Source organism: Musa acuminata, chromosome BXJ1-9 (genome assembly GCF_036884655.1).
Source record: "Musa acuminata AAA Group cultivar baxijiao chromosome BXJ1-9, Cavendish_Baxijiao_AAA, whole genome shotgun sequence".
NCBI lineage: Eukaryota > Viridiplantae > Streptophyta > Magnoliopsida > Zingiberales > Musaceae > Musa > Musa acuminata.
In genome coordinates this window covers 146,490-164,725 of record NC_088335.1, presented here as the reverse complement: position 1 = coordinate 164,725, position 18,236 = coordinate 146,490, and the positions used below count along the sequence as shown (strand labels likewise).

The 18,236-nt window shown below is 35.4% G+C and overlaps 1 protein-coding gene across 1 annotated transcript; it reads right to left on the bottom strand.

Moving 5' to 3' along the window:
- Positions 1-2,165: 2,165 nt before the first annotated feature.
- Positions 2,166-17,794, bottom strand: LOC103996550 (mitochondrial-processing peptidase subunit alpha). Its single transcript, XM_009417460.3, has 13 exons — positions 17,635-17,794; positions 15,681-15,905; positions 15,302-15,598; positions 15,055-15,222; positions 14,793-14,960; positions 14,596-14,676; positions 14,371-14,437; positions 14,070-14,167; positions 11,753-11,825; positions 11,602-11,672; positions 11,469-11,518; positions 2,604-2,716; positions 2,166-2,522 (listed from the first exon to the last, which is right to left on the bottom strand). The coding sequence occupies exons 1-13, from the start codon at positions 17,671-17,673 to the stop codon at positions 2,470-2,472; spliced, it is 1,503 nt and encodes a 500-aa protein (XP_009415735.2). The 5' UTR covers positions 17,674-17,794; the 3' UTR covers positions 2,166-2,469.
- Positions 17,795-18,236: the final 442 nt, after the last annotated feature.

The following is an 18,236-nucleotide window of genomic DNA, read 5'->3' as shown; positions in this document are numbered from 1 at the left end:
TCTTAGAATTTTGTTAACAAATTCAAGATTAATAAAACATTTACCAACAACTTTCAAAGAATTGACAACGTAAAATGAGTGTATATATCATTCTACTCGTGCCTTCACGAGTAACCAAATAATTTCCCTTATAGAAATACGATTAAACTCATTCTGTCTAAAGCACAAAATAAAATGTTAACAGCTTTAGCATTTAAATTTTTTTTTTTTAATCATTTCATTCATTTATTGATCTAAAGAATTTTTAAAAACCAGATATTTCATAAATCAAAATCCATAAAAAATAAAAAAAATCTTAATTCTTGTGTTCCAATACGTATAGTCCGTCCTATTAAACATAAGAGGACGAGTGATAAAATGACCATCTTGATTGTCAAAGAAAACTATATAGTCTCTTGGATGTTAAACCAATTGAGAGAACTTGACTCTAATATTGTTAGAATCGTCGAAACACCAAAAGAGGAAGAAAAGGAAAGAGGAAGGAAGTGAATTAATACTTTCGAAATGAAAAAATAATACAAAAATTTATTCAATGAAACCAATATCGAAAATATATTTAACTTACAAGGAGTGCCGAGTGATCTACGTCACTTAAGCTTTCGTTCAAGTGGTCTAAGTATCATATCTTTTCTGGTCTTTAAAATATTATTTTTATGTTCGTTATGTGTCTTGCAAGTCATTTTATAGGTCATTAATGATCCTATAAATTCTTTAAGCGGAAAATTGTTCAAGTTCTTCTTGAATTATAGTTATCTTTAGATCCCAACTTTTTGAAAGAAATCTTAAAATTTTATTAACAAATTTAAAATTAATAAAACATTTACCAACAACTTTTAAAGAATTAACAATGTAAAATGAGTGTACATATCACTTTACTTGTGCCTTCACGAGTAACTTTAAGTGTGTACCAAATATCACGTGTAATTTCTCATATAAAAATACGATTAAACTAATTCCTGTCTAAAGACAAAATAAAATATTCACAGCTTTAGCATTTAAAAAAAATAATTATTTTCTTTAAATCATTTCATTAATTCGTTAGTCTAATGAATTTTTAAAAATCATATTTAATGACATTTCATAAATCAAAATCCATAAAAATAAAAAAAAATCCTAATTCGTGTGTTCCTACCATAAGAGGATGAGTGATAAAATGGCCATCTTGATTGCCAAAGAAAATAATATAATCTCTCTTAGATGTTAAACCAATTGAGAGAACTTGATTCCAATATTATTAGAATCATCAAAACACCAAAAGAGGAAAAGGAAAGAGGAACGGAGTGAATTAATACTTTTGAAATGATGAAATAATATAAAAATTTATTGAATGAAACCAACATCAAAAATATATTTAATTTACAAGGAGTGTCATGTCATCCTCATCACGTAAGCTTTCACTCAAGTGATCTAAGTGTCATATCCTTACTGGTCGTAGAAAGATTATTTTTATATTCATTATGTATCTTGCAAGTCATTAATGATTCTATAAATTCTTCAAAAGAAAAATTATTCAAGTTCTTCCTGAATTATAGTTCTAGTTCCCAACTTTTTGAAAAAGATCTTAAAATTTTATTAATAAAATATTTACCAAGAGCTCAAAGAATTAACAACATACATAAAATGAGTGTATTCTAAATAATTATCACTTACTTTATTCATAACTTTATACCAAGAGATTAATTTTAGATTCTTTAACTTTACTTATACCTTCGTAACTAACTTAAAATGTGTCAAATATCATATAAAATTTCACATAAAAACATGATTAAACTCATTCTTATCTAAAGTATAAAACAAAATGTTCATAGCTTTAGTATTTAAAAATAATATTTTTTTAATTTAAATCATTTCATTAATCTACAGAATTTTTGAAAACCACATTCAATAACATTTCATAAATCAAAATTCATAAAAATAAAAAAAAATCCTAATTCATGTGCAGTCCGTCCTATTAAGAAAACTTCTCTAATATCAACTGTTAGAATTGTCGAAACACCAAAAGAGGAAGAAAAGAAAAAAAAAGAAATGAATTAATACTTTCAAAATGAAGAAATGATACAAAAATTTATTCAATGAAACCGATATCAAAAATATGTTTAACTTAGAATATAAGTAAGTATAATAAATAATTAAATCAGTAAACTTAATCAAAGGTTTCACGGGACTGAACAAATTGAACAGATTGATATTCAGAAAAAAAAAAAGAACAATCGAAGTTCACCTTTTAGCAGCGTGGCCAAATGACAAGCGGCCACAAAATTGGAACAATGGGAAATAAACTCAGCCTTTGTGTTTTTCACAAAGTTAACAAGATGAGGCTGAAGACAAGTGATGATGGCAATTTGCAAGCAAATTTATTGGTACACAGGTGATAAACTTTAACGTAAACTTGGAATGCCCATATATTGTCCATATTTCCTATCTGCAGCTTCAAAATTGTCAAAAGTCTCACTGATGGTGGGAAACCATTCACTTCGAGTGGAACTTTCCACTGACGGATTCATAGCTTGGAACATGGATAACTACAAGAAAGGTAACAAGTAATTAGGAATGGAGTGGTAACACGATAAGAAACAAAGTCCATTTTGATCTTTTTAACATACCATCACCCCAAGATGCCATTGTAAGTGGTGAAGAGATGATCTTTTCCGTAATGGTGGTAATATCTTTGAGAGTTACTTTATCAATGGCTTTTAAGAAATGCTCAATTGGTTTCCTGCCAAGGTCAAGACAAAAAGGAAGATGAGCTACAAATAAAAACATGGTAGTGTTTGTCATCTCAGGACATTATTCTATGCCATTGTTGACCTCCTGAATTTTAGAGGATAAAAAAAAACTCATCTTCCTGAACAAATAGTTGGAAGACAGCATTCTAGATTTAATTCTCAGAAACGGTGTTTCCAGATTCAATACTTATACTATGTAATATATTATTCTGATGAGAAGAAACTACTCAGGCAAACAGATTGAAAAATGGCAAGATTTCACTAGACAACAATAGTCAGGCTGCTGGGGAATCTTAAACTGTTTGACCTACTGCATACATGTATTTGTGTTGACTGGGGAAGGTTTTAAACATGGTTTGACATACCACCCAATGCAATATGAAATAGTGCCAGTACACAGACAGGCTAGTTTCAGATGGTACGCTGTTATGGAAGCATACGGAGCATGACAGCTACCGACCATATTGGTCCCCTCTCAGGCCAAATCGGGTCCCAAAGGTCAACTTGATTGTTGATTGTTGGGTCTTATTTTGGCCCTTCAAATCCTCCTCCCTCCCTGCTCTTTCACCCACTCGTTCAATTTTTCAACTTACCTAGAATTTCTGTTCATTTATGTCTTACACACACATTATTCTTATCTAAATATAATTTATATACCAAGAAATTAGTACAACCCTGAAGTGTACCGGTCTGAATAACAAATGATATGGCCCATCGGCATGAGATGACATCCCTTGGTTTTAAAAATTTTAACTGTGAGCAATGATTATACATAATAGCAAACTTATTTGTTTTAATTTTTCAGTAGGAAGTAACATGCATTAAAGACCTACGTTTATGTGACTCAACTAAATCTTTGAGTCACAGTTTCTGTAATCATTCAGACCAATCAAATCGATCACGCTCAAGCCTATTCATGTCAGATATAATACTGCCCATACTGGTTCGAAGTCTAGGAATGCAAGTAACCATGTTGTATGTTTTGAGAGGAAAACCTCTTATCCTAATGGAACTCCTTCAACTACACTTTGTTTACCTAGTTATTTCTAGCATTTTCTCAAGATTGTCCTTCATTTGGCAAAGAATCAGAAGGATACTAATAGAAAGTATGTCCCTGCATGAAGAAACTTCCAATACATGGCAGTCAAGTTGGGAACTTGATAAAATAGAGGAAGCTTGCTCAAGAAAAATTTGATAGAATGCCATGTTGTGACACATTATTGTCATTAGTATGCAATCATTGTTTATTACTGAGCTATTGGTAAGGATGCGATATAGGTGTTGCATATGCATGGCAAGATTGACATTAAATAGGCTTTACAAGGCAACTTATCCAATTGATACTTTCCAAAATGAAAATGTCATTGTTAATTGTTATCCTTAGATTAACTATATTAAGCTCTGCATAAAAGTCCATCCTTCTTAGATACATCCCAGTTATGTCGAAAGCATGAAATTATAACTCACAAAATTTTCTTATGACTTGTTACAGTTTCAGGTCAAAATAAATTATTTTTTCATGTAAATTACTTTTTATTAAGACAATGAAAAAATATAGAGAAAAATTTACATATAATTTTTATTGATTTGGAGAAAGCCTACGATAGAGTTTATAAAGATTTATTATGGTAGATTTTAGAAAAAAATTTGTGTTCACTAATTGTATTGATGACAATTGATGTTGTCAAGGATATGTATGATGATCACTAATGTTTGAAATATAGAAAATTTTTCTAGCAAGTTTCCTATTAGTATAGGACTATAATCTACAGATCCATATTAAATCTTTTACTTTTTACATTAATAATGGATGAATTTATTAGACATTTACATGATAAACCTCCTTGGCAATGACGTACAAAATGGACGATAGATACCAATCCAAGCATGGACCAATACGCAAACCGCTTCCATTTCGAGCAATATAATCCAACTCAGGGAGAAATATAAAAGAAACTTAAAACAACGATGGGGCCCATCCAATTCAATATTAAAAAAGAAAAATAAATAGCAATTAGGGTTCAAAAACGTGAGCCTCTTCTCGCGAAGTCACTATCGCTATCGCTACAACCAATGTAGTTTGAAGTCGTCATCATTGCAACCAACGTCTTTCAATCGTACAGTACACTCCCATTTTTCTTAATTTCCTTCATTCCTCATCTTTTCTTTCCTTTCTTCTCTCTTCTCCTCTTCTTCCTTCCTCCACCACTTCCACTTCTTCGTTTTCTTTCTCCTCCTCCTCTACTACCTCCCTTTCTTCCTTTTTCTTCCTCCCTCCACTATGCTTTCCTATTCTTCTTCCCTTCTTCGTCTTTGAAACACGAATATATATGTCGACACACTAGTACTGATTAGTACATATCGATCCGATCTACGATCGATATAAGTCCCATCCATGATATGGCAATCCTTGCTCTCTAGTGTATGTTATTCTCTGATAATACTATCTTAGTTGATGAGAGTCGATGGAATTAATTTTAAACTTGAGTTATGGAGATAATCCTTAGAAACTAAAAGTGCCAATCAAGCTAACGATCGATATAGATTCGGTATACAATATGATAGTCCTTGCTCCCTAGTGTACATTATTTTCTGATGATATTATCCTAATTGATGAGACTATAAATGAAATTAATTTTAAACTTGAGTTTTGGAGACAATCCTCAGAAATTAAAGATTTTAGATTAAATAAAAATAAAACCAAATATATGACATGCAATTTTAGTAATACTAGAAATGGAGGATATAGTTAAGTTGAATGGGCCAAAAATTCCACTAAGTTTTAGATATCTTGGATCAATTATTCAATAAAAATAAAAAGATTGAAAAAGATATTATTCATAAAGTAAAGATAGGAAGATTAAAATGATGTGGGATGCTAGAAGTATTTTGTGATCATTGAATAACTTTGAGATTAAAAAAAAAATTACAAGATAATTATTAGACCAATAATGCTTTATGGATTTGAGTGTTGGATGACTAAAAAATAACATATACAAAAAGCTTATGTTGTTGAGATAAGAATGATAAGGTGGACAAGTGGAGTAACTATGAAAGATAGCAAAAACTATATATTAAAATTCGTGAACAATTAGGTATCGCTTCAAAGAAGATAAATTAAGTATTGTTCAAGATGGTATGGACATGCCCTCGAGTAAGTGATGTGAGGAGAGATACATGAAGACCTAAAAAAATTTTAATACAACAACAACAAAGTCATAAATCCCAACTATTTAAGGTCGACTACATGATCTATCACCGTCAATGAGATCTATAAAAAAATCATATATCTAGTTAAGAGTCTTTAAGTCCTTATTTATAGTTTCTATTATCTCTGTCTTTCCTCGTCCACTAACATTAATCATTTCACCACTTCTAACAATCACATCTAAGGTCTCATGAGCACATGTCCATACCATCTCAAACACTTCTCTATCATTTTATCCTATATCGAAACCAAGGTATGCAATACCGTACCGTACCGGTGTTTCGAGGTTGGCTCGGTACGATACGATACCGACGTACCGAGCAGTACACCAGGGCTTACTGAGCTATTTCCTTTTACTACAGCAATGTAGCACTACTAGAGTGTATTACTATAGCATTGTAGCATGGTCCATCCGGTAGCGAGTGGTCCACGTACTGGTACATACCGCCCGTACCGGGCGGTACCATTTGAAATTGCATACCATGATTGAAACGACACCAAATTATTCATGAATAAAAATGTCCATATCATCTTAAACGATTCTCTCGTTTTATTCTATAACGATACGATAGCTAATTATTCACAAATAAAAATATTCCTTTTCTTTTCTTGTAACTCCATACATTCACCTCAACATTTTGATCTCAACGACACAAACTTTTTATATTTACGTTGTTTCTTAGCTACCCAACACTCGAATCCATAAAGTATTATTGATCTAACAACTATCTTATAAAATTATTCTTTTAATTTCAAAAGTATCTCATGATCACACAAGACTGCTAATGCCCCTCATCAATTTAACTATCATGTTTTACTCTATGAATTACATTTTCATCTCTCTATCTTGCTGAATAATTGATCCAAGATACTTAGAGGTCTTATCTAAAAAAACTCCTTTCCCTTCTAACTTAACTATATCCTTCTATTTTTTTCTATTATTACTAAAATTATATCTCATATATTCAGTTTTGGTCTGACTTAATTTAAAACATTTAGTTCTACGGATTACCTCCACAACTCAATATTATAATTAAATCCATCTAGACTATTCATCAAAGAAGATAATATCACTAACAAATAACATACATCAAGAAGGTCTATTTTGTAAATAACTAGTAAATTCATTATCGAAAAGATAAGGACTTAATATGGATCCTTGATGTAATCCTATACTAATAGGAAATTCACTAAACACACTCTATGATTCGCTAACTACATTACCATATATATCCTTAATCACATCAACATAATTAGTAAATACCAAGATATACAGTTTCGAATAATATCGCTCGTACCGGGCGGTACATACCGATCCGACAGTTGACCTGTACACGGACCGCCCGTTATCGAACGGTGTATATATATATTTTTTCTTTTTTTAAAGCGAAGTCACGTCGCCGAAAAAGGTGATGTCACCCCGTGTGGGATAAGGATATATATATATATATATATATATATATATATAATACCGAGCGATATACCGAACGATATACCGCTCGATATATAGTATCGTACCGTACCGAGCGAATGTCGAAACACCGGTACGATACGATATTTCGAACCTTGGTAAATACACCTTTCTTTTTTAAAACTCAATAATAAATCTTCATGGACTCTATCGTAGACTTTCTCTAAATCAATAACAACCATATACAAATCTTTTTTTTCTATACTTTTTCATTAATTGTCTTAATAAGTAAATAACTTCTACTGTTGATTTTTCAAATACAAAACCAAATTAATTTTTGGAGATATTTATTTCAAGTCTTATTCTACTATCCAGTGATTTAAAAAGCGCCAGGCGCCAAGGTCCAAAAACGCCCGAGGCGCTAGGCGCTCGCCCAGGCGCTCGCCCGAGCGAAGCGAGGCGCTAAAATATAAAAATATAAAATATAATTAATAAATATAATTATTTAAAATTTTAAATAAAAATATAAAAATATATAATATAATTAATAAATATAATCACATTAACAGTATAAATCTGCTGACGGAGAAACGAGGAAGCAGCGGCGAGCGGCGGCAGCAGCGGCGAGCGGCGGCAGCAGCGGCGGCAACAGTGGCGGCAGCAGCAGCGACGGCAGCGGCAGCAGCAGCAACGGCGAGCGGCGGCAGTGGCAGCGGGAAAGGGAAAGGGAGCGGAAGGCGCGAGCAGCGGGAGGCCTCGAGGGAGGCATGAGCAGCGGGAAGGCTCGCGGGAGGGCTCGCAGGAGGCGAGAGGGCTCGCGGAAGGCGCGAGCAGCAGGAGGGCTCGCGGGAGGCGTGAGCAGCGGGAGGGCTCGAGGGAGGCGCGAGCAGCGGGAAGGCTCGCAGGAGACGCGAGCAGCGAGAGGGCTCGCGGGAGGCGCGAGCAGCAGGAGGGCTCGCAGGAGGCGCGAGCAGCGAGAGGGCTCGCGGGAGGCACGAGCAGCGGGAAGGCTCGCGGGAGGCGTGAGCAGCGACAGCGGCGAGCAGCGGCAGCGGGAGCAGCGACAGCGGGAGCAGCGACAGCGAGCGACGAGATCGCGATCGGGATCGGCAGCGGCAGCAGGTTAAGGTTGGGGTTATATCGGTTTAGTTGGTTCGATTGAACCAACTAACAACCGAACCAGGACCGAACCAGACCTAAAATTCTGGTTCGGTTTACCCAGGCGCTCGCCCGAAGCGCCCAGCGCCTGGGCTCGGGCGAGCGCCCAGGCGGCGCCTGATTGAAGCGCGCCGCCTGGGACATTAGCGAGGCGCTCGGGCCTCGCCTCGCCTCGCCCGAGCGCCTAGGCGAGCGCCCGAGCGCCTTTTGCAATCACTGCTACTATCGATATATCTTTCTCAAAATTTAATAATATAACTTATGATTTTAATTCCTCTATAATTAGAATAGTTTTGTATGTTACCCTTATTATTGTAAATTGACATTAAAAAACTCTTTCTCTATTCATTAGGTATCTTTCTAAGTCTCATGATTTTGTTAAATAAGCTAGTTAACCAAGCTACTTCCTGATCTCCTAAACTTTTCCGAACCTCAATTGGGATGTCAACAAGTCCCACACTCTTAGCTATTTTCATTTTTTTATGACATCTTTTACTTAATTTCATTATCATTAATAAGTATTATTTGATCTTCATCTTTAATGTATTGAATATTGAGTCCTTATACTTTCATTCTTTGACTTCAGAAATTTGATATATATCCTTTTCTCCATCTTTAGTACCTAATTTATTATAAAAATTATCATAAGCTATATATTTTGTCATACTAATGGCTCTTTTAGCCTCATTCTTATATTCTTTATATCTTTTAAAAATTTTATTTTTACAATTGTATCAATTTTTAAAATATGATCTTTTAGTAATAATTGCTTTCTAAATTTATTCCAGTGATTACAATAGGCGCTCAGGCGAGGCGAGGGCCAAGCGCCTCGCTTCATTTCCGCGCTTCAAAGAGGCACCGCCTGGGCGCTCGCCCGAGCCTAGGCGTCAGGCGCTTCGGGCAAGCGCCTGGGTTAAACTAGATGACCGAACCAGATTATTAGGTCTGGTTGGTCTCCGGTGCTTTAGTTGGTTCAATCGAACCAACTAAATCACCGATATCATGCTCCCTCTTGCGATTTCCCTGACTTCCCCAACCATAATACTCGCGATTTTGCCGCCGAGATTTCTTCTCTGCTGTCGCTGCTCTCTGCTCGCCGCTGCCACAATCGCTGCTCGCTGCTACTGTCGTTGTTCCCGCTGTCGCTCACCGTTCCCGCTGCCGCTCACAGCTCCCGCTCCCACTATCGCTCGTCGCTCCCGCTGCTGCCGCCGCTCACCGTTCTTGCTCCAACTACGACTATCACCGCCTCAGCAACCACGGTCTTCTCACACTCTTCTCACTATACTGTTAACAGTATATTAACAGTATATTGCTAACTGTATACTAATAATAGTATTTTTATTTATTAGATTAATAATATATTATTTTTATTTTAATACTATTAATTTTTATTTATTTAAAATTATTGTTAGGTTTCAGAATAAATGGCAAGTGTACAGAGCAACTCAATAGATTTGATGTAAAATTTTATTGTTTTGATTTTTAAGACCTTTTATTAATGTGACATTATGATTTTGTACCTGATTTTCTTAATTTAATAATATTTTTATTTAAATAATTATATTTATTAATTATATTATATATTTTTATATTTTAGCGCCTCGGGCAAGCGCCTAACGTCTCGGGCGTTTTTGGACCTTGGCGCCTAGTGCTTTTTAAATCACTGATTTATTCACACCACCACCAACTCTCTCAAAGCTATACTGTTCTCTTTAGTTATTTATACCACTCCCTTTAGTTTCACCAAAAATCTCCTTTATTAAGATCCTAATCTTATTAATCATCATATTACAAGTAATATTAACATTATCCCCATCTAAGTTCCAAGTCGTCTCCTTCATCCTATTCTTAAAAACCCATTATCATCTTTAAAATTCCACCATCTAATCCTACTAAAATTTTCTACTATCTTTTTCTTCTTTCAATTTTTTACAACAAATATCTAATAACATCAACCTATGTCTCGGTAGTAATAACTTTACATGTAACTCTATCTACCTTTTGAGTGAGAAAAAATGGCCACTCTTATAAGTAATCAAATGTTCATCCCTCTTCTTAAAGTGGGTATTTACATTTATAAGATCATATAAAGTTGCAAAATCTAAAATCCTTATTCTTTTCACATCTAGAATATTATTCTAAAGACATTTTAGAACTATCTCCAAATCTTTTCACATCTACAACATTATTCTTAGATTCTTATGAACAACAATTCGTACACCATTTTTTTTCAGCATACTAAATTTTAAATCTAATTCTATCAATCTCTTTAGATTTTTCCTTTACCAACTTATTGTTCTTCTAATCATATTTATTGTTCTTCTAATCATAGTATCTACCAATTCTAATCCCTTTCCTGAAATGTTTCTATATTCCAAGTTGCTATCATAATCGTTTATTCTTGAACTAACTTCTTTACTCGCATCAATATCCTAAAAAAATTTAATAAAAATTTTTACTCGCATCAATAAGTACTTTTAACATAACTAAATATATTAATATTTACATGTCTCACTGACAACAAAAGATCTATATAGCTAATCCCAAATAGTTGGCTACATATCTCTTAACTAAACTTGTTGTAAGTTACTTTTTAATTGATCTCCATAAACCTATACTAGTAAAGAGGATCCTTTTAGGAAACATTCCGCTTAGGTCGAGTTTATATATCCTCAACCTACATGGTGCATCTTTTGTTCAAGGAATGCTTATACTAAAACCATATAACACAAACTGCAAGAGTATGACACACTTAGAACCTATTCAATGGCACAAGCTATGATACATTTGCATACTCCATTCTGGCTGCATCAGATTTCTTCAGTAATCTTACACAAACATTTCCATATTCACATCTACTGCTAATGTGACTGCAGCAATAAAAAACACCAAGTACATGCATGGTATGCAATTGTAACAACATCTAACTCCAGTACATCAAAAGTGATGGTTAAGGGCATACCTTTCTCCATAGGTCAAAATCTGTCGCCCAATATCTTCAGATGCTACCATCTGTAATTAAGACATTGTCCTGAATATGAGCACAAAAACAAAGCAATTCTCCAAAATCTTTCAAAGCGGTATCAAAAACATACTCTTGATTCCAGGTTCATCAACACTGCAGATTTGGTAGACTCTTTAGCTCGATCAAGCTGTAACTGATCAACTGTAGAAAAACATAAAAATAAAAGATAAATGCAGGCTTAAAAATAATAAGTACTATAAGATTAAGAGGGAACAACAGACCTTGTCCAGGAGTTGCAATTGCATGTAGTTCTCTTATAGCCAAATCAATAGCTTTAGAGACAAAATCTGAACTCTGGTTGATAACCACCAATTGTTAGTGATACTCTCAAAATGGAAGAAGATGAGAACATAAAGAGGCCATTTTGGTGATATAACTTTTTGAAGTCTAAATTGGCATTAAATAGAAACAAGCACACATGAAAACATCAGCCAGCGTAACTGAATCTGCAGAGATCATGTAGACAGATTTTTGTTGCTTAGTTTGTTTTATTAAGTATGTTATTATTGTTTATTATTTAGACAATATGCAAATGATATATAGGCATCCAAAATCTGCCATTTGGCAGTGCCAGGTTGATTTCCATACACCTGATGGCATTATTTAGAATAGGATGATTAAATATCAAAGTGAAACATCAGTTTGTCAGTCAGGTATCATAGAAACAGACGTTTCATTGAAAATGGGTGTACTGGAAAGTTATCTTTTACAGCTTTAACCAGAAGTATTTGAATGCATTGTCAATATTCCATGTATTTAAACAGAAACAATAAGTGGAAGCCATATTTTTGTTTGCTCATTGTATTTCACTTCTTACATGACTCTCTCCCCCACTAAGCCTAGAGTCCTATGCATGCTTAGTTTGGGCACTTCAGGAAATGCCTTTTTCTCCTTTCTTATTTACTTGAATGTAGCTTTTCTTCCCTTCTCTTTTGATCTTTTGTTTCTCTCCTTTTTTTTTATCTTCTTAGAACTTTTTCCCAGCTACCCTCTTCGATGGTGTCTTCACTGTAACCATCCTCTATGCTCCCCTTGTTGCCAAGGTATATACTTACTATCCGGGTGTTACACTATCATGACTTTGTCAACTCCTTAATCAAAGGTTTTTCTGCATTTTCCTTACCACGAGTAGCATGAAACTGTTGGCACTAGTGTTGTCAAGGCAGTGACAGCGTGCACTTAATGGAGATGGAAATGTGTCTCTCCCTAACTGCACCTATATTGTATCGTGTGACCTTCACATTGTGTCTTTCATCAAGCTCTCCCAATTTAGTGGCAAGCACTTTGATCGCTAGCCAATAGTCTTTGAAGCTGCTGCAGAACTTGAGCAAATACATCATCAGAAGCAGATGACGACATGGGTGCTTTTATCCAACGTATGTTATGTCGGTTGACAACTCCAGAGCCATGGTTATCCATATAAAAGATATCTAGTGCATCAATCACTTTCTCCTCTAATACCAGATCAATAGGACTTCACCCTCTTAACTAAGTTTTTCTACTTAGGGGAGCAAGACATCCAAGATCAAAACTACGAAAATGAAATGAAAATTTTACTGCTATAAACTAACTTAAAAATTAGTAAAAGATGTCCATAGATGCTCTACTGGAACCTTATAATGTCTACTTGTATGAATTTTGCTACCCCAAACCCTCAAATCCTACTATTCTTTTGCGTTTTGGCAGCTGATAGACACCTTTGTTATTTTAAGATCTTTAATGCTCTGAAAAAAGGCAGGGACAGACATATAAAGTTAGGGCAGTAACTCCTGTTCAGCCTTAGATACCAACTGGGAGTTCAGGTAGCAGGAATCAGGAGTCCTGTCCACTTAACATAAGACCCTTGTTCAGCACCAAGCAGAGATGAAAGGCCATTGTCCTGCATCTAGCAGGAGTTTCAACTCCTTGTTTGATCAGGACAGGAAGTCACGAGCAAACTCCTATCATCCCAGTTTGGCTTCCAGCAGCAACCTAGTGCAGACAAGCGGGGACCGAGTCTAAGCTTGATATCCAGTGGTCTATCTGCATCGTAGTGATGTAATATGACATATAACTGAAACCAAATTACTGAAAGTAAAATTGATTCGACCCTAACAAGATTCAATCCTAAATCATATGAAGGACCAAAAAAGCAACCTGGCTGATTCCACTTCAGAAGTTTGAATCAGTTGCCCAAACGTACTATGAATTCTTCATTTCATGAACATAACGATTACTTCATCATAGTCAATACCATATGTTGTTCCACAGAGTGTTGTGCAGTATATGCTTAAGCAAGGGAAAGTGCTCAATTTTGTTCACTATAAAATCATAGCCAATGTTCACAACAGAACATATGTTATTAATAAACTCAACGTAACATCTAAGAATTACAATAAAGCATTTGAACTTTTGTTTGTTCATAGAAGCACAGTAGCAGATACTGAAGAGACAAATTAGTATAAAGACCAAATGCCCACACCGACAAATAAGTCTAGAGGATGTCATAAGAGGACAACAATGTCACGAAAACAATTGACAAATAAAATAATGACTCACAGTAGTGGCATGAATCCCAAATATGCCAGTATTGTTGTATATACTATTAAAAGCAGAGAATGACTGGATCTGTTGGTGTTCATTTAAGACACGAAGATCTGCAAAAAACATTATAGTTATAACTCAAAAGTCCAAACTTAGATGTTAGTGGATAAGAATAATATTGTGGCTCTTAGGTGAAAGAGTACATCAAATTTATAGATTAACTAAAAATTCAATGAAGCCAATGGAAGTATGAAATGGCAACCTAATAGGTAGATCAGCCAATAACACCAGATAATAAATATTGTTCACAACTTACATAGCCGAGAGTACATTCCTTTTCCAGGACCACCAGCAGAAAAAGAGTCTCCTCCTCCCATAAGCATCTGCAACAATATTAAAAAAAGAGATTTGTTCTGGACAATATCTAAACAACAATATTACAAGGTAGAAAAAATAACTGGTAAAAGCAGATAACAAGAACAGCAGGCTGAGCATCATCCCCAACTATGTGTGGAAAGTTCAGGATAAATTTGATTTGAACCTGAATCACTGTAAGTGTCATGGCATCCTTCTCTTGACGCCAACCACCAGGAACCTCAAAAGCAAGAGCAACATGTGTCTTCTGTTCTCAGACGGGGCGTTTCCAAAAGACAATTTAAACAAATGAATTAATGAATGAAGCTAAAATGGAAAAATATATTACATGAATAAAAAAATGAAATATGGTGTAGTACGAACATCAGAATCTGCTTGACATCTGTAGTCTCCACCAACATAAACAGACTTTGGCTCTTCAGGGCGAGGCACTTTGGGAAGGTCTGATAACAGTGGTTCAGCAATTGATACCAACTCTTCATGCTCGACACCTGATGCCGCAAGCACCATTCTAGGAGCTGTATAGTTCTCCTAGAATTTCCACAAAACAATAATAAAGGAAAATGTCAGACAAGAAAACCATCACTATTTAAAATGTCAAAGGTGACAACTAGCTTGAAATTACCACAACAAACTCCTCCAAAGTAGTACTATTCAATCTGTTTATTGAAGATTCGGTAGCCATGAGAGGATTCGCTAATGCACCAGAATAACCAGCGGAATGAATAGCCTCCAAAAGCAAACCCTGGGGATTCTTTGAAATTTCTCCTATTTCTGCTTTTACTTTCTGCAACTGTATTGACAAGCCAAAAACAGATCAACAATTTCCACCAACAAAACCAGATATATGAATATCAGACACCAGAGAGTACCTGTTCATTAACTTCCCAATCTAGGAAAGCAGCATTTCTGACACAGTCAACTAGCACCTCTACCATTTCAGGCATGTAAGTCTTGAGAGCATCATAAGTATAACCCATCTGTTCACGAGAAGCAGATGCCATGACATTGCCTCCAATTGCTTCTACTTCACGCACAATGCGTAAATGGCTCCTGTTTGTTGTGCTTTTAAAAGCCATGAGCTCCAAGAGATGTGTAGCACCAAATGATAAGGGTGTTTCATACACAGAACCACAGTCAACATATAGCCCAAGCGAGACAGCTGGGTTCTGATAATTGAACCCAAACAAGTTCAATTAGATGAAAAGACAATTGTTGGGAAATAAACAAAGAAGACAACATTGAACATACTGGTGATGTTTCAGAGGCAATCTTGACACCATTTGGAAGAGTTGTGATCTTTGTCTTCCCTGGCTCTACATGGTCGGGTAAAGGTGGAGGAAGCATCACACCTGGAAGTGGGAAATCTAGAGGAGGAAGTTGACTAGACTGTTCTCCTGTAAGCCAGCTAAAGAAACCACCAGATGATCTTTTTGCAACACTCGTACTTGCATATCTAGTTGCACGTGCATGATGCTGATAAAGAAGTGACAATATTAAGATATGGTTAAAAATATCTGAAGAAGAGATAATGTTCAATAGAAATAAAAGTGAAAAACTAAACCATTTCCAATGTTTTATTTAACAGAGAGGTAGAATAAAATTACTATAGAATATGATGAAAATTCCATTAAACAAAAGGAGCATTAAAAGCAGTAAAAAACACATAATTAACTCGAAAGTTAGCTCTGTAACGCACATAAGTGACTCAAAAGTTAACTCCATAACTCTTCCATCATCAGTTTACTACAAAATTCCTAGTTTGAAAAGTGAACACATAGCTCAATAACTTTCAAATTACTCAGATGGAAGAAATTAATTATGAGAGCTTTGTTTCACACATAGTGAGAACCTTGAAGTAACAGATTCAATACAAAAATCAGTACATAAAGCCAAAAATTTCCACCTATGATTCTCTACTGCACCTTTTTGAAAGCTTTTTTAGCTATTAAATAGAAGTATCAATCAGTAATAAAAGGATTCAAAGAAAAACAAGCAAAGGGCATCCAAATGAACAAAAGCAATTTCAACTCTAATGATATAGAAGAGGCATAAATAAGGTCATTGTCACCCAAGCCCCATGTCTCATACAACAAGAAGTTTTGCTATAGATATTCAGAAAACAACATTGTTTCAGAAAAACTGTGACTCATGTTGACACCTTGAGCTGAACTTTAAAGAAGGTTGACTAACTTAAGGATCAGAATCAATTGTGGCAATATTTATTGTGCAAGGAATTTATACATTCCTCAAAGGCTTATGCTTTATGTCTATCTCAGGATATTCTTTCCAGTTTGTGCTTCCGAATGTCCCATGCAGAAAAGTTCAGACAAAAGTGACATGAACAGCAACAGTATCATGTTATGCAGATGTTTTCTTCTGATGCTTCCATTTTTTAACTTCAGGTTTCAGCTTCCTCCAGATCATTCTCTAAAAAGCATTATTAATAGGATAAGGAAGACAAGAAAAATATATAATAGCCTACAATGTTAGAACTCACAAAACAAAATTTACACAAAAAATGAACCTCCATGCATACCCCGCACATAAGCTAGAAAGTAAATTCACCACATTTTTCTCCTACACATCAACCAAAAACAAGTCACTCTTTCAATCAAGTTTAAACCAAGTCCAGTAAGCAGCCATCCACTCATACCACATCCACAGATACCCAAGCCCAACATCTCATCTGATTCAACTATGCTCCATGTCACGCAAAAAAGAAAATCATCTTGACCAGCTTTTGATTAATCAACCATGATCCAAACTTCTCTACTATAATCAAACTGATATCAATTATCAATGTTATGATTGACTATTATCACTTGAGACAAATACAACCTATGAAATTGTACAACCACGATCCATCTCTTCTACGGATGGCAAGCTGATGAATCTCTATCCTCGAAATGAAGGAAACCCATAAAACACCAAGTGCACCTAAGGAAACAAAAAGCTCGAAGATCATTTGCTAACCCCACCAAGTAGGCCAGAATGCGCGTGCGTGTATATAGACTTGAAAATGAGAAGTCATTTCTCCGTCTTCAGAAATTCAATCAGAAACCACATTTTGGTCAGAACGAGGCCATGAACAAGAACAAAATCCAGGAAATAACGCATCAGAACAGAAGATCGCGACAACCGGTAGCAATTACACAGCGGAAACGAAATGTTAGGGTTAGGGTTTCTGCCCCGGAGGACAAACCTCTAGTGCCCTGAGGCGCGAAACTGCAACTCGGTACATGATCGTATCGTAGTGGGAGAGGTTTCGCCTTCGCCCTGACCAGGATCGAGGGGCGGCGGAGACAAGATACAAGCGAGGCGAGGTGAGGAAGGGGCAGTCACCGAGTGTGTGGCTTTATACTCCCGTGGAGACGAAAAAAAGGAGGCAATCTTAACGCCGTTACTCAGTGCCCCTTCTGATTCGAGACTTATATTCTGTAGCACAGCAATGGCAGACGTCGTTGTTGACGGCGTTACCTTGTTTGCCCGGTTCGGCCGATTCGATCCAACATATTTTTACTTTAACAGGACATTCTTGTTGCCCACCTCACGAGCCTACATGTATAATATATTTTTATTTTACGCATTAATAGAGGTTTTTGTCTGGAAAACCAAAACAACAATGTCCTGTTAATTTGTGTGTTGATGTTGCATTAATCCATATTGAAATATTAAATTATTAAGTTATTTTTAAAAAATAATAATAAATAACAAAAACATCGAATTATATTAATTTACTTAGAAATGAGATAACTGTTTACTGTTAACCATGGAAAACCCATGGGCCTAATTATGGGTTAATAT

Bases quoted from the DNA above. Each gene is read 5' to 3' on its own strand.
- LOC103996550 (XM_009417460.3), bottom strand. From the start codon at position 17,673: ATGTACCGAGTTGCAGTTTCGCGCCTCAGGGCACTAGAG. The intron at 15,906-17,634 runs GTTTGTCCTCCG...CTTCTTTATCAG, and splicing joins CGCGCCTCAGGGCACTAGAG to CATCATGCACGTGCAACTAG. The intron at 14,168-14,370 runs GTAAGTTGTGAA...TGTTTTTTGCAG, and splicing joins AGGAATGTACTCTCGGCTAT to ATCTTCGTGTCTTAAATGAA.